Source organism: Echiichthys vipera (assembly GCF_963691815.1).
Source record: "Echiichthys vipera genome assembly, chromosome: 15".
NCBI classification, from domain to species: Eukaryota; Metazoa; Chordata; class Actinopteri; order Perciformes; family Trachinidae; genus Echiichthys; species Echiichthys vipera.
In genome coordinates, this window is record NC_139840.1 from 21,306,597 (window position 1) to 21,323,244 (window position 16,648).

The 16,648-nt window shown below is 41.3% G+C and overlaps 2 protein-coding genes across 3 annotated transcripts; one reads left to right on the forward strand and one right to left on the reverse strand.

The window, feature by feature from the left end:
• Positions 1-217: 217 nt before the first annotated feature.
• On the reverse strand, positions 218-2,983 carry mgst3a (microsomal glutathione S-transferase 3a). Of its 2 annotated transcripts, none has more exons than XM_083928986.1 (6): positions 2,752-2,983; positions 2,011-2,128; positions 1,751-1,824; positions 1,557-1,614; positions 1,045-1,117; positions 218-953 (listed from the first exon to the last, which is right to left on the reverse strand). In XM_083928986.1, the coding sequence occupies exons 2-6, from the start codon at positions 2,125-2,127 to the stop codon at positions 817-819; spliced, it is 459 nt and encodes a 152-aa protein (XP_083785112.1). In that variant the 5' UTR covers position 2,128; positions 2,752-2,983; the 3' UTR covers positions 218-816. The 2 variants fall into 2 exon arrangements, with proteins under 2 accessions (XP_083785112.1, XP_083785111.1); XM_083928985.1 differs by having other exon boundaries at positions 2,011-2,137.
• Positions 2,984-8,516: 5,533 nt separating this feature from the next.
• On the forward strand, positions 8,517-15,680 carry LOC310958023 (leucine-rich repeat-containing protein 52-like; the record flags this gene model as incomplete). Its single annotated transcript, XM_083928811.1, has 2 exons — positions 8,517-9,165; positions 15,352-15,680. The coding sequence occupies 2 exons, from the start codon at positions 8,517-8,519 to the stop codon at positions 15,678-15,680; spliced, it is 978 nt and encodes a 325-aa protein (XP_083784937.1).
• Positions 15,681-16,648: the final 968 nt, after the last annotated feature.

A 16,648-nucleotide genomic window follows, 5' to 3' on the forward strand; every position in this document is an offset into this window, starting at 1 on the left:
CTGTGTGGCCGGGTTTTTCTTTAGCAGTTGGATCTGAGCCCAACAGCTCTGCGGAGATATAAATCCACCTGCCGAGACAGGTAATGTGGACTTTGGACAATTACTCGGCGTACAGAAAGAAAGCTGCTCCCTTAAACACACAGCACCACAACAAAACCTGACGTTCAATCAATACCTGTTCGACTCCTAATAAAGAAAAAGCACAAGATCATTCATGAACAGTGAATAATATTTAATATACTTTAGTGTGACCAGTCAAAACCCTGTTTTCAGTATGAGAAACAGCAAAAAAAACAATGATAGGACTTTTGTACTCAACAGCAATATTTTGGACAAACCACTATAAGGAAATGTATTCACATGCAAAATCAGACTTAAAAACAAACATGACTTAGTGATAATCTGCCAAAGTCCATCAAACGTAAAATTCCCAGTGAATTCCCTTTTTTTATTACAGCATCATTTATGTAGTGCAAAAAATGTGGACGATAATTCATGTCATGTGGTCAACTAGTTGAACATTTCTAAATCGGGGTGCAGGTGGAAACACTATCAAGACAAACCGACAGATCTCGCAAGTTATGGGACGGCCGACTAGTGGCTGACTACAGCCCGTCCTTTGTCTTAAAAAGGAGGAGCTTCCTTACCTGGAGAACTAGTCGGGTCACTTGACAACATGAACTTCACCTTACTTCAAATGGTTAAATGGGTCAAAAGTTACACATGTGCCATTGTATATGTGTAATGTAAAGTGGCTTTGATTATAAAAAAGGGGAGTAACTGGGCGAGCCCATCCTGAAGACTTCATCCTCACTACTAACAACAGCTATGACGGAAGGAGCCCATCCGCGGTCCCGTCCAGCCAAGCAGGTGTCGGCCGTAGCTGGCTGTAGTCAGAATCAACCCCAGCAGAGCCACGTTCCCAAACGCTCCCCGCATTCTTTTACTCGGATCTGATTGAGATGAATAGTATTATTAACCCTGCGCTACTTTGAGAAAAAACAAAGTGTAAATGGAAACATGGACTGGCCGACATTTTCTCACCTCCTGTAGAGTACCCATGTGCGTACACCTCTCTGCTTATAATCCATACAGCTCCAAGTCCACTGGCGAGACGCTGTTGTGGCCGGACAGACACACAAGTAAAGATATGACAGGATTTTATAAGAATTATATACATTTCTTACAAAAAAACTTGCATGCCATTATCTTATTAGTTAGGACTGGGTTTAAAAAAACAAAACGGTATTATATTTCGGTATTATATGAAAGGCAACTCAATTAAAATACCACTACATCTATGCAGCTTATTTGGGGTTAACTCTTAATTAAACATTATATTTTTAATAATGCACCAAGTAAAAGGGTTCCTTGTACAATTTACAGCATCAGTTCCCTCAGAATCCCTCTTATATCCAAGCAAAAGTGGTTTTGTAACTGAAATGTCCCCAAAATTATCAAGAATTTTCTCACACTTTGTGCTTTAATTGATACATTATCCACATGCATGTAAGCTGGTGCTACAGTAGTATGACAGTGCAAGAAAAAAAACTTACAGGACAATGCACACCACCAACCGTCAGGCAGAAAAGAAAGGCGGGGTAGATCTCCAGGCTGGTGAGAGGTGATAACAGCATGTTAACTTTCACCTCTTTTGCCATTGTTACCATGAATCATGAGAGCGTGGTACGATATCGGTCTAGTGGGTGCATATTTGAGTCACATTGCTCATATTCCAGCTCATACATACGTGTTCTGGTGTGCACGCTGGATGCAGTTGAAAATGTTTCCGGTTTCTGTGTCGTCACTGTACATCTGAGGATACTGCAGGGCGAGACAAGTGTATTTGTACTGGTAATTCAAAGTATTTACGCGAGCAACAAAAAGGCACAGCCCTAGTGTGAAACTGTGCCATCAAACTGTGGACTTGTGCTTAATCTTAAACGCCAAGAATGAGAAAGAGTGGACTATGATTCTGCTAAATATTTGAACACCAATACTTCTGCTCACCTGTACATTGTACTTCTTGCGGGCTTTGCCAACTTTAATGGCCAGATGTCCAATCATCACTATACTGGCAACGCCAGTCAACACCACATACCCATACTCCTTGGAAAGCACAACCATCCTGGCAAACCTGAAAAAGTATAAGTACATGTGTATATATTGTTATGTCAGTTTTTGACTAAGTTTGTTGTTTTTAAACCTGTTATTTCAAATCTTGTTTTACCCTGAAGCACTTTGGGATTGCTTTTTAACAATGCTTTGCTTATTTGCTTGCTAAAATGTATTATTTTTTTATTCCAGGGCAATTTAGAGTCATCAATTAATCTCACACCTGGATTCGAACCGGGAACCCTCTTGCTGTGAGGCACCAGGGCTGACCATTTACTATATACTCTATATTACTACTACTAATTTGTGAATGATCACTCTTAACTTTTTTAAATTAGCCTAGCACTTATTTGTTGTTGTTCTGGTATGAAAATGGAGTTTTTTCATGCCTGTAAATCAACAACATGGACGACAACAACAACAACATTTGCGTGTCCTCGTGCTCCTTTGCTCTCTCTATCAAACAAATGATTAATTAATCGACCAAACAAACAAGAGAACAGAGGCTGTAGCTACAAAGCAAGGACGCCTTAAAAACCAAAGGTCAAATGAGGATTCAAGCGACGCCATTAATTGTTGCACCAACAAGTCTAAAAAGGAAAAATCACAGCGATACTAACACTTTAAGCGTCTTACCTTAAAGGTGTAGATAGTGTCCGAGGTTAACAGCTGTAGCACCGGATGAAAAGTACCCGACCACCCTGAAGTTTCTCACTCAAATGTGTCCGTGTGCGTAGAGGGTTGCGTAACACACAGCGTGGGCGTGGTGGCCGCCGCCTCTGCGACACGAATTGTCTTTTGGAAAATGATTTACTAGATAACTTTAAACGCTAATGTGTGCTAAATGTCACGGGAACGTCCGGAAAACTTGTTACACTAAGCGAAACAGAAACATTTCCTCAAACAATCAGTTCCACTTTTCTGACATGCGCCCTAGACCGCAGGTATGCTACGTTGCTAGGTTATGTTGCCTTGGTAACCAGCTGAACTAAGGGGCTCCCTAACAACAGTGACTTATGGAGCATGAAACATGACTTTAGTCTCAATAAATTTGTAAATAAATGCATAAATACATTTTTAAACATGTAAATTAATGCATAAAATAATTATTAAATAAATGCATTATATATATGTCAATATATTTGTTCACCTAAATGTATTTATTTCTGTTTTCGTATGTTAATGAGGTGGGAGGTCCCATTTATTTCAGCATTTATTTATTTATTTCAATATTTATTTATTTTAGCATTTATTTATTCATTTATTTCAGCATTTATTCATTTATTTATTTAGGAATTTATGTATTTATTTGTGCATATATTTATTTATTCCTGTATTTAATTATACATTAATTTCAGCATTAGTTTATTCAGTTATTTATGTAAAGTGCCTATAGAAAGTCATGATACCCTTTTGAAATAGTCACTTTTTTTAGTTTTACAGCCTGAAATTATAATACAGGAAAAAAGTAAATTTTTCCAGTGTGATTTACACATTTTGCCTTACAACTTTCAAGTGAATTTTTTTTTCAACATTTCTTAAAAAATAATAAAAAATTAAAAACTAGGATAGCAGGGTTGTTTAAGGGATGAGTCCCTTTAGAATAACCACAATAAATATTCTGAGATATAACCAATCACCTTTTAAACAACCATTTATTTGCATAGCATCTTTTAACAACAAAGTAATTCTTTACATAAAACATTAAAAGCAGTCGAAAGAAACATAAAATGACATTTAGATAATAAATGCCATTCAGATAAAATAATAATAACAATGATAATTACAAATAATAATAATTTAAAATAAAATACAACCAAGAATATCAAAGGAGTAGAAGTTACAGTGCAGTATAAGCTGTATATTAGATTGATTTGTTTACTGACTGGCAGGTTTAAGGTATTTTTCGACCACTTGAGGATGATGAGACTGTATTCATGGGTGATCACCACCATCTCTCTGGTTTCTTTCATAGCCTGAGGTAGATTCATCATTGTTTGAAAAGATTCATAGAACAGATTATTCAATATGGTTAATTATTATGAGATATTTTAGATATGAAGTAATGGGTCTAAGAGGATTTACTATATGTGACTGATCAAGATATTAAACAAGGCATCCACTTGGGCTATCTGACAGTGTCAACTTTTACTGCCTTTTTTATGACAGGCATTTTCACTTGGCATAACATTAAAAGCACAGGTGCAAGTGATAAAATAACAATGGCTCTATGCTTTTTGAAGTGCAGTAAGCTGTGCCAGAGAGCAAGTTCACAACGTCAGGGCCTGATAAACTTAAGTGGAAGGCAGCTGAAAAATCTGCCCTCCTTTGAGGGGAGCAGGGATCCGACCGACCAGAATTTCCTGTATCGCATATCACTGTTGGTGGTGTCTCGTTCAGCAGTCCTAGGCTCACTGCTGCAACATATTATATTGTTGTGTTGTGTTGTGTTGTGTTGTGTTGTGTTGTGTTGTGTTGTGTTGTGTTGTGTTGTGTTGTGTTGTGTTGTGTTGTGTTGTGTTGTGTTGTGTTGTGTTGTGTTGTGTTGTGTTGTGTTGTGTTGTGTTGTGTTGTGTTGTGTTGTGTTGTGTTGTGTTGTGTTGTGTTGTGTTGTGTTTTGTTATGTTTTGTTATGTTTTGTTATGTTGTGTTTTGTTATGTTGTGTTTTGTTATGTTGTGTTTTGTTATGATTTGTTATGTTTTGTTATGTTGTGTTTTGTTATGATTTGTTATGATTTGTTATGATTTGTTATGTTGTGTTATGTTATGTTGTGTTATGCTGTGTTGTGTTAAGTTATGTTGTGTTATGCTGTGTTGTGTTATGTTTTGTTATGTTATGTTGTGTTATGATTTGTTATGTTGTTATGATTTGTTATGCTGTGTTGTGTTATGTTTTGTTATGTTATGTTGTGTTATGTTGTGTTATGTTATGTTGTGTTATGTTTTGTTATGTTATGTTGTGTTTTGTTATGATTTGTTATGTTATGCTATGTTGTGTTATGTTGGGTTTTGTTATGATTTGTTATGTTTTGTTATGTTGCGTTATGCTGTGTTATGTTGTGTTATGTTATATTATGTTATGTTGTGTTATGTTGTGTTGTGTTGTGTTGTGTTGTGTTGTGTTATGTTGTGTTATGTTATATTATGTTATGTTGTGTTATGTTGTGTTGTGTTGTGTTGTGTTGTGTTGTGCAGTAGATGAAGCAGATTAAACAAATATAGAGGGCCGTGAAACTACAATAAAACGTGACCAGGCCGAGGGATTTACCAAAAACAAACAAATTCACACCCTCATCTCACGGTGTACTCAGCTTTACCTTTACGTTACATTTTGCAAGTCATCTGTCATACTAATGTAGGATGACGGTGCAAATTCCAACTATTAGAAGGCCATGTTAGAACAATACTAAATTATTCCTGTGAACACTGCGTGGTTGGGAAGTCAAAGCAAGTAGCCTGTATATCGAAGAGATTTGGGTTTTTTTGCGTGTTGGCAACATGTGCAGGCAACAGGTGGATGTGCCACACAGCTACTACAACTACTGCCTGCATTCATAGTTGTTGCTGTCGAGACCGGCCTAGTTGCTTAATTATGAAGTTTGTAGACCTTTTTTAGGTCTATTCTTTTAGGGATAGTTCAGATTTTTTCAAGTAAGAGGTAGTTTAATCAGTGTATCATGTACAGTAGGTTGTCGGGGCAGCAGCAGTACATATTTTAGCCACTTAAAGTGTAATTCCGGCGCAAAATCACCCCATGGCCTTTTTCAGCACTTTTCTACATCAAATAAGCCATCTAGACATTTTTTTTTCATGAAACAACTATTAATGGAGAAATCCTGGGAGTCACTAACAGCATTAACGGCATTAAAACGGCCTTTTTTAACCACTAATACTGTTCAAAATAACACAAAACCTCTGCAGTAGCATGATAAGTATCCGTACACATAAAACGAAGCACCAGTGGGCTACTTCCTTTTGGACTGCATTTGGTAATCAACTTTGTTTTATGTGTAGGGACTCTTATGCTACCGCAGAGGTTTGGTGTTATTTTGAGAAGTGTTAGTGGCTAAAAAGCCGAATTAATGCCTTCACCGTTATGCCGAGAGCTAATCAGTGTTAGCCACGTCCAGCTGTTAACGACTCTCATGGATTTCTCTGTTAATAGTTGTTACACGAAAAAAAAACTGTCTCAGTTGTTTAAGTTTACTCAGGGGGAAATGAAGCAATTATATGCTCTTATCAAAGCCACCAGACTCCATTGACAAAAACAATCATTTAACCCCTTAGAATACAGGGGCTGCTAAACGGGGCTGCCTGACGAGGTAAAGCTTTGCAGTTATTTTAAATATGGTGACCACTTAAACCGCTATTGATTTTTTAAAATTGGCTTAAATATAAGTTACATCCACAGCAGTACATAGCTTCTGTGTCAGGACTCCTTCCTGCTCCTGCGAAATTGAAGGCGTGCTGACCACCATCTACTGTAGGTAACACACTGACTATGGATAACATACAACCCTACTTCAAAATATACAAACTATCCTTTAAGTCTGTTACAATCATCTTCTTCTACCCAGTCTGAAAACCTCTTGTAACCTCATGTCTTGTGCACCATTTTATACACATTTTTCCTGAAATTTAACCTGACATATTTGGTATCTTTGGCAACTTTGGGATCTCCTCCAGAATTTTAAAAAAGGTATATGATCAATGTTTGACGACTGAACAGCCTGCATTATGGGGTGGGCTTTCACTTCAGAGATTAAAGAATAAATTGCTGCTTCATGTGTGATGAAAAACAATAAACACAGTTTGGTAATCCTAAGCATCTCGGGTAATTGCCAGTTAAGCCGTAAACCATGCACCAGGGGGGAAAAGAGCCTGTAAGAAGATTGCTTCATGGCAGCTGCTCACTGTAAAGCTATACCAAGTATTCGTCACTAGATGGCCTCATAAAGTCACTGAATATCCTTGACAGAAAACAGCTGTGTGGATTAGTTCGGTCCACAGGATGGCAAGTGTGAAAAAGCATTAGGTTGTACATGGCTATCAGACCTCTGGCTGACTTCAGGGAATACACGCAGGGAAGTGGTTCAGCTTCATTTTGTGTATGTGTGTGAGAAAAGAGAAGAAGAGTGAGTGTGGTCCGTGTGCAGCCGATTTGTTGTTGCCTGTCAACTTGGGGTATAGTCTCTTTCACGGACTGTCAGCGGCACATCTGTCCTCCTCCTCCATCATGCTGAGTCTGATTCAGCACTTCAACACCTACACAGGGAACCAAGAATAGATTCAGGACTCATACTGAGACTGGAGAGAGCAGAAAAACAACCGCTGCCTGAGACCACCCTGTCCCGTCTCATCTCGCCCCATCATCTGCTGGCTGTATACTGGGTATGGTTTGAATTGGGGGGCGGGGGGGTCATAAAGGTCTGAGTGGTGTGGATAGCCTGATATCCCCCCCCCCCCCACCCCCCCACACACACACCTCAACACATTGTTATCGCTGCCTCACTCTCTTGTTTTCCAAAGCCTAAACGCTCATGGGATCTGATCACATACAACATGCTCAGGTGTCAGGTGCAGTTGTTTTTTCCGCACACGCACGCACGCACGCACGCACGCGCACACACACACACACACACACACACACACACACACACACACACACACACACACACACACACACACACACACACACACACACACACACACACACACACACACACACACACACACACACACACACACACACACACACACACACACACACACACACACACACACACCTGAGGCATGGCATGATGGGGATCACTGTGTCTGCAGCTGGAGCATCACTTTTATTACAATATAGGTTACAAATATGCATGGGTTACTGCCATTAGCTCAGCTGCCCAGAGCTTCCCCTCTTGTTCCAGCTCACTCAAAAGCATGAGATCACTCCACAACTCACCCTTCAACCCCCACCCCCACCCCACCCGCGCGCAGTTCAGTGCGCCCCCCTCATTTGGCTTTAGTTTCGGCAAGCGAGAGGATGGCAAACGTAGTGGAACAACTGACCGTGATCATAACGAGCAGCGCAGCATGACAGGACGTCGGGAGCGTTTAGAATCGTGCAAATAGCTGCGTTCTGATGCAAGAAGAGCAATTAATGTAGGAACTTTGAAACAGCATGAACGCATCTAGTTGTCAAGTTCCAGACGGTGGATGCGCGCTGGATCCGGAACCAACGACAGGATGACCTGAGACATTACGCGCAAGAGCTTTGCCACGGGCGAGCGTTTAGATTTGACCTCTGTGGAAATCATTTCTGATACAAACAACCCGGCGAGGATGTATCAATGAAGAATGTGACCGCGTCTGACTCTCTCCAAACGGGGTGGATGAAGCCCTCGGCGGTGTCATGCGTCTTGTCCCGCAGCCAAGCGCGCAACCCTTGCGTCTCATAGTTCTGCTCCTCCTCACCGCGGGGGTGAACGCATCCCCGGTGCTCTCTACGGGCTGCCCGGACAGGTGTGTGTGTGATGACCAGCTGGTGGTTCAATGCGCTGGGCAGCACCTGACCACATTTCCGGTCAACTTGCCGCTGTCCACGCGCCAGCTCATCATCTCCAACAACCGTATCGTGGAGCTTCCGCCGCTCGCCCTCAACTACCTCTCCGACCTGGTGTACCTGGACTGCAGCAACAATTCCCTCACGGAGATATCGGAGTCCACGTTTGGGAATCTACGGAAGCTGGCCTACCTGGACCTCTCCTTCAACACCTTGAATAGGATCGAGGACAGGACGTTCGGCCCCTTGGCGAGCCTGGTGATGCTGAGGATGACAGACAACCCGGGGCTCTCGGAGATTCACCAGGACGCCTTTTCGGAAAACGCGGCCCTCCAGGTGCTGGATCTGAGTCGGAACAACCTGACGGTGGTTAACATCACCTCCCTGATCTCGCTGCCCAACCTGCGCTCGGTGGGGCTCAGCGGGAACCCGTGGAGCTGCGAGTGCGACAACGAGGACCTGTGTCTGTGGGTCCACCTGGAGGGCTTCAAGTTCCAAGGTTTTATTAGTTATAACCTACATTCTCTGTTATTCTAATGTCCCAAGGTGACATTATCACAACATGACCTTTCACTGTTGCTTTTTCCTTATAACACCAAGCGCACAGACCCCAGACAGCCAATCATATAAGGACTGCTGCTCCAGTTATTCATAATTAGATAATGCTCGGTTATGTAAACTTTTGGCCTTTTGCTGGTGGCTGGTTGCCCTCAATAATCAGCCTGCATCTCATGAAAACATGAAAACGTTTTCATCACCTTCAAATGCAGCGTTTAATATTAAATGGGAACATGTAGTTATTAAGAGAAAGCAGACCATTTAAATAGCAGATGGAATTTAATCGTACAACTTTCTGATAATTCACCCTTTATAGATGGTTTATGAGTTGCAATTAATGGTGTTATATATGGTTAATACATCCTTTACTAATGCTCCATCGCTTATAAACCATTAATAAAAAAAACAACTGTGGGGTTTTCAGACTGTGATAAAAAAAAACCCTGCCATTAAGCTGTTGCTCTCTGTGAAATGATTAGACCATTTCATTTCAGAATGTGAAACAAATAAGAGCAAAACTTAATAATAGATCTTAAAACTAGATCATGACAGAGCCACAGATGACATCATGTCACTTGATATTGTGCTTTAGTGTCAAAGGGTTATATTCCCAAATACAGGCCCCTGGACAATGACAAGTACAGCTCTACTGTTTATCCTTTGCCAGCATAGCATCAGTGATTTTTCACATGCCGACAACCTTAAAGTTTGTCGTTTGCTGTAGTGTATAAGCTTACAAACCCTTAAAGCAGAAGACATTAACTTTGTATGAAAAATGTTGTTTTTTGCTGAAACTGTCCCTATATCCTGACCTGAAATGTATCTCTACCTCCACCTCCTGCTTTCTGTCCGCTCCTAACGCTAGATTCCACCACATCCGACCAACAACAACCACAGAGCCGAGGAGCCTCTGACGCAGCGTCAATGACTCCTGAACCAGTGGTGTAGTGGTAGTTGATGAGTGGGGGGTACTGCTAGGTAGATGAGTATGTAGCCATGAAGGGAGTGGGTAAACCTACACTTTTTTATTATTATGTCACGCAAAAATAATATGTCCAGCACAACTATTGACAATTTTTTTGATAAAAAGATACTATACTCCTATATATTTCAATGTATTTTTGGCTGATAGGTGGGTATACTGTAAACTGCCCCAATAAGAGGTAGGTATACTCAGTATACCTGCGTATACCCTTCACTACACCACTGCTCTGAACTCTGTTCAAACTGTGAAACTGGGCAGCACTGATAATATATGCATCAGTATTCTGTTAACGTATTACATGTTTCTCATAAACCAAAACCATCCACGCCAACCAGCCGGCAAACATTGTTATATATATATATACATTGTTAGATATGTTTCTGAAAAGTCATCTCAATTCATATTTGATCAGTGCTGCCTAGTTTCACTGTTTGATGGCTGTTCACAAGCAGTCATTGGCGCTGCGTCAGAGACTCCTCCCCTCCCAGTTTCAGCGAATATTAATAAAAAACAAAAATGTTTTACAGAAAGTCACCAACTTCAGCATTGATAAACGGTGTCTTCTTAAAAGGCGCTGCCAATTAAACACATAAAGAGAAAAAGAAGTGTTAAAAAGATAACTTGCAATTATAATAATGGTAAAAGTAAGAAATGACTCAATGAATTTCCCTCATAAACACAACACCGTCATCACACACAGTTCTACGTTAGATTAGTTGAATGTGCACCATTTATACACATACTGTATGTAACCGCCGTGCAGTTAGGAGAAGTCAAGTTCACCCCTTTCTCAACTTTCAGTGGACTGACACGCAGGTGACGGCAGTGGAGCGTGACAGCATTCAGACTATCAAATAGCAAAGAGGGTAAAAGAAGATCAGAGGCAGGCGGCCGTTAGATTTCTCTTCTGACAACTGTGTTCATTAATTCAGCTCTGCATTTTGCAGTTTGGGAGTATTTTATTTTGAAATGACTAATAAATCCATATTTTATCCAGCGATTTGGAGATACTGTGCTGTGGACGGGATTAATGGATCATTGTTGCTCCATCAAATATCGACCCCCACCCCCCCCTTTTTTTTGTTTTATTACTGTCAAGCTGATAGATGTGTCTGATATTCAACAATCTTTCTTACTTTGAGTTATTATGCTCATGCTCGGTGTGGATGTGTCACTATGCAAAAGGGCAGCTGCTATTTATAGTGTGTATTACTGAGCAACAATCCAGGCATAATTCTAACACCATAGCTATAATACAACGGCCATGCTTGCTAAAAAGGCATCCCCTGCTTCTCTCTCCCACACACACACACACACACATGCACACACACACACACACACACACACACACGCACACACACAAGCACACACTCACACACACACTATAGTTCACCATGGTCCATGTGCAGCTTAGGTCGAGTCCAAAGCGGGCCCTGTAAGAGCTGTCCTATTTTCCTGCAGCTCATTGCCTTTTGTCTCTCTTAATTTGGAGTGGAGCCTCTTCCAGTGACAGCTGCCAGCGAGGGAGAAGGCGGACACATAGATACTCACACATTCTCTACCTCTGTTATGTTTAAACACAGTCTGTCCATCTCTTTCAAGCAGACAGCACAGGCAAAAGCAACCTAAAACATGTGGAAAGTCATACACACACAGAGATGCATCAATACACATTCACTGGTCCATGCATTTAGACACACAAACACAGATAAAGCACACTTTCGGTGCTTGAGGGGGGATGACATTTTGGAGACGGCCGTGTTTCGGCTGCGAACTCTTGTCTCCGAAGCCTTGTTAACTCTCGTCTGGGTCTCCACCTGGTTCATGCAACACAGCTCGCTTGTCTCCTCGGTTTAGAGTAACGCAACTACGTATAGTGAGTAATACAGAGAGAGAGAGAGCGAGAGAGAGAGAGCGAGAAAGAGAGGAGAGAGAGAGAGAGAGAGAGAGAGAGAGAGAGAGAGAGAGAGAGAGAGAGAGAGAGCGAGAGAGAGAGAGAGAGAGAGAGAGAGAGCGAGAGAGAGAGAGAGAGAGAGAGAGAGAGAGAGAGAGAGAGAGACAGCGCTTCAGGAAGGAACCAACAGATTCTCCTCTGTCTCGCCTTCCTGGCTGGATTAGCACTTTTTCAGCTGTTATATAAGGAGAGCGTCTAGAAATAGAGCAGAGTGGATTGGGGAAGGAGGGAGGGAAAGCCCTCTCCTCTGATGCCAGCCCCTTTGGAGGGGGAGGGGGGGGGGGGGTGAAGCCAGAAGGGTTTCCTTCCTAGTTGGAACACACACACACACACACACACACACACACACACACACTAGGAAGGACACGTTCACATTCACACATTAGCAGACCGCAGGGACACAGATAGAAGATGGGGAAGTTAAGTCTCATGGAGGGGGCTAGTGCATGTCTATATGTTAGGAGAGTGTGTGCATGTGTGCATGAATTGATGTGTGTGCATGTTATAGTCTAACAACATATTGTGTGAACAGCAGCCTTTGAGAGGATCATCGGAGTATGCTTTGAATTCTCTGTGGTGGATAGAGCTTAGAGAGGCTGACTGTCCTCGTGTTTCAGCTGCTCACTCGTTTCCAGATCTGTGAGCCGCCGAAGAGCTCGTCTGAGGATAAAAGTGGAAATTTATGCACTGAATGAATAAAATATTAGTGAAAAGTAGCTACATTTCTGTCGTCCTGAAATTGACTTTGACAAGTGATTTGATTGAAAGCTACTGCGTGATCCTTCTCACCCTGTCAAATCACACCTCCCACCGCTAAGTCAGCTATTACACCTTAACACCACGTGTGGCTGAGAGTGCATGAAAATGATTCAGCGAGCTGGCAGAGGAATTGTAAATAGTTAGCTAAAAGTGATGTTTTGAATAATTAGCTAAAAGAGGATAAATATTTATAGAATAAAACAGTGAACAACCAGTTCCCATTATAAAATGAATAAACAGTTGGTTAAAAGTATATGCGTGCTGGTGCCCCACCGCATGCATCTGGTGCCCTTTTTATCCCCCCGAGCACCGCCCTCAGAAAGCCTGTGACCGCCACTGGCTGAATGGTTAACAGAATTTACTGCATCCACGCTAGTATGTTTTCATTTTACAACAACAACAATCTCTGTTCTCAGAAGAGTTTTGGCACCACTTCAGAACTAATCTCCGTCCATACTGCCTGATAACAATTCACATACACTGGGCATACGCCGCTGGACACAAATCGCTTAAATAATAGCTAACCTCTTGTGCGTGTAGGAGGAAGTAGGAGTGTAAAATGCAGGATTTAAAAGCTGCTAGCATCAACAACAAGGTCAGAAACGGCTGCCGATTCGTTATCCATGTTGAATTAACTACCATTAGTCAAGGCTCATGAATCAGAGAATACTTGGGACTTATAAGACCGGATGAGAAAGTGAACGCGGGTGTCTAGGTCATCGTTTCAAAAGGACTTCATTTCCACCCACCCAGAGTAAAACACAACCCAGGAGTTTTCAAACTAAAACTGGGTCAGCAGCATTTTAAAATCTCTCCTTTTTAGGAGCTTGAAAAAGGTCATGTAGCAAAAGTTATGAAATGGAAACATACTGTAGTTTGGATGTGCAGAGAGTCAAAGCAGCATGTTTCAAAGCGTTTTCTGTAAATGTTGCTGCATTCATTGGGTCTACTTGTACATGCACAAACCATATTTACTTTGTAGCAAAATATGCCAGCAGAATTATGATGCTATATATCAAGGCTGTTAGAAATAGGCCTATAGAAATAGGCTCACAGAAAGATGTTCCCTGTGCAGAAACCCTTTTGATCTTTCCCAGTGGGACTTCCCCCATGCACAAACGCTTTGAAAAACCATAAGCCAATTAAAAACAGTGGTCGCATGGAGATGGCAACACTCTGTTGTTTTTCTGCTCGCCGTAACAAAAGACTCTGGATTCAGGATTATTTTCTGAAAAATGCTTCTCATCAGCTGCTGCAGAGCTCCACATCCCTCGCACGGAGTATTTGATTGATAGGCCTCTTTTAAAACTCATATCCATCTACTGTAGTTTTCTAAAAGAGAAGGAACTCAACATTCGTATTAGGATTTGTGGATTTCAGCAAGGTGCCCGATGACGAGAAAGCTTATTATTTGTGGTATCAGGCAGACACAAAGGCCCGTGTCACTCTCTAATTCTGCGTGGGAGAAAGGCGTTTGAATAATTCATACTCGATTTTTACGGGAATTCAATGCTGCGACGACTCAAGACTCTTGAGTTCTTAAAGCAGTGTGGTTTCCTGATACAGAAGGCAACGTTGTTATGCTAGTGCAGTTTTTCTGCGTTCACGCCTTTAAGCTGCGTGAGCCTGAATATGTCACGGTTGCCTTCTGCTATCAATTCAGTTTGCTGCCATTTACAAATGTTATGCAAAACGATATGAAGTTGAATATGAATAATTTAACAGGCTGTTCTGTTTAATACCGTATGTATAATATTTACATTGCTAAGTTACTTGTGCATTCTGTTACGGCTCTCTCAACATCAAAGGATGCTTCAAACGATGATAAAGGAGATCAGCAGTTTAATGATCTTTAAAGGCACTTAAAACATATTTTATTAATTAGAACAGTCATATATGTTGTTTTGGGAGTCATTGGCAACCTAGTCTGTCGTTCGGATGTTGATTCAATTTGATGATGATTAGATGGATGTTGAGTATTAAGTTCCTAATAAAAAGTAAGGATTTTTCTGCACTTTAATTGTGATTGTTTAGTCATGAAAATTTAATACTAATACTAAAGAGAAAAATGTATTTTTAAACCAACTTTTCAGGGGTTTTAAAATGAATTATGTATGCATGTGATTATCCTGCTTAAATAATTAAAAAACAATATTTTATGGATACATATATAATAAGGTTTTACTTGGATCATTATGTGTATTAAGAATGTCCCAAACCTGGTTTCATGTCATACAGAAATGTAAAGAACAACATGACTCAATGATCTCAATTTTTATGTATGGGAAAAGAGAGAAAATGCATTTTTGCCTCCAGTGTGCTTACAATATTTCCATTATATTTCATCATATTTCGTTATAAGTTGATGTATTCTTTTGAGCTATGATTAATGCTCAATCACTCCCTTTTGATGTGTGTCTGTGTGACAGATGAGGGCCAGACAGTGTGTGGCTCACCTGCTGACATGCAGGGCCGTCGTCTCGGTGAGGTGGGCATCCAGCTACGGACGTTATGTCACCAGACTCTGGGCTCCTGGGACTACCTTTTCTTTGTCGTCATCGGCTTTGTCATCTTTGCTGCTGGCACCGTGTCAGCCTGGTTGATGGGCGTCGTTATGGTACTCTATGAGCGCTACATCAAAAAGAAAGACGAACAGATCGACGTAGACGATGAGGAAGACCCCAGTGAGACGGGCCGTACCTCGCGGGCCAGGAACGACCATGGCAATGGGAATTTGAAAACGTCACATACTGTTTAAAAACGTTTGATCCCACTCTGCCCATCACGGATTCCCACAGTGCCTCCTGTCACCTTCCAGGACTGTCTGTGAAGTCTAAATACACTCCAGTCAAACTGTGAGTCTGTGTAACAGGCTCAGCTCTGAAACAGAAAAGAGAGGATTCAACAGAGATGCAGAATGTGGTTCTTTTCATCTGTAGTGGGCGATGTAACACACACTCTGGCTGCCATTGTGGAGGTCCCCAGCCCTTGGGTATAACTGACCATGTATGCAAATGTATGACTGTGCTATGCGGTCTATTACGTAAGGGATAATGTAGAGCGAACCCGTCATTAATGCAAATTGAACTCCAACAGAGTGATGCAAGTCTTGAATCACCCTGAAGGGTTTTCATTCGCAATAATGACGGGCTCACTCTACATTATCCCGCTTATTATACAGCTACTCACTAAAGAAATGAATAATCCAAAATTTTGATGTCAATAAGCATAGTAGGATAACTGTGACTCTTCTTCAGTTAAACTTAAAACGGTGCAATCATTCTACTTTAAGGTATGAAAAGAGAGGATTAAATGCATTTACACAATGTATTTATGTGTATAAACATGTGCATGTACACACTAGTGTGTACCATGTATGTAACTGCACCACGGATTCCATATTTAGTCCAGTGACGTGTGGCTTTGTGCTGATAGTCCAACTCCGTCATCTACTGTTTGAGTACAGAAAGAATCTGCCATCAAGGCGTTTGTGCTGTAGATCTTTTTTGTGAAGTTGAGAGGCAGCGTGTGCCAATTGCTGAGGTCTGGTTTGGCAGCGGGCCCTGTTGGACTCCAAGTAAACAGGAGAGTGTGATAAGTGATTTCTACTTCACCGTCTCTTTGTTGAGTGACTGGTTTGAGTGCGGTGTCCTTTCTGTTTCTGCATGCACTGTTGATGCACCAAAAAGCCTTATGAGGTGTGTACAGGCTCATTTAATTCATTAA

Coding starts and splice junctions, on each gene's coding strand:
- mgst3a (XM_083928986.1), bottom strand. CDS start 2,127: ATGGTTGTGCTTTCCAAGGAGTATGGGTATGTGGTGTTGACTGGCGTT. Junction 1,118..1,556: donor TTGGTGGTGTGCATTGTCCT/GTAAGTTTTTTT, acceptor CGGCCACAACAG/CGTCTCGCCAGTGGACTTGG. Junction 954..1,044: donor ACATGGGTACTCTACAGGAG/GTGAGAAAATGT, acceptor CATCTCAATCAG/ATCCGAGTAAAAGAATGCGG.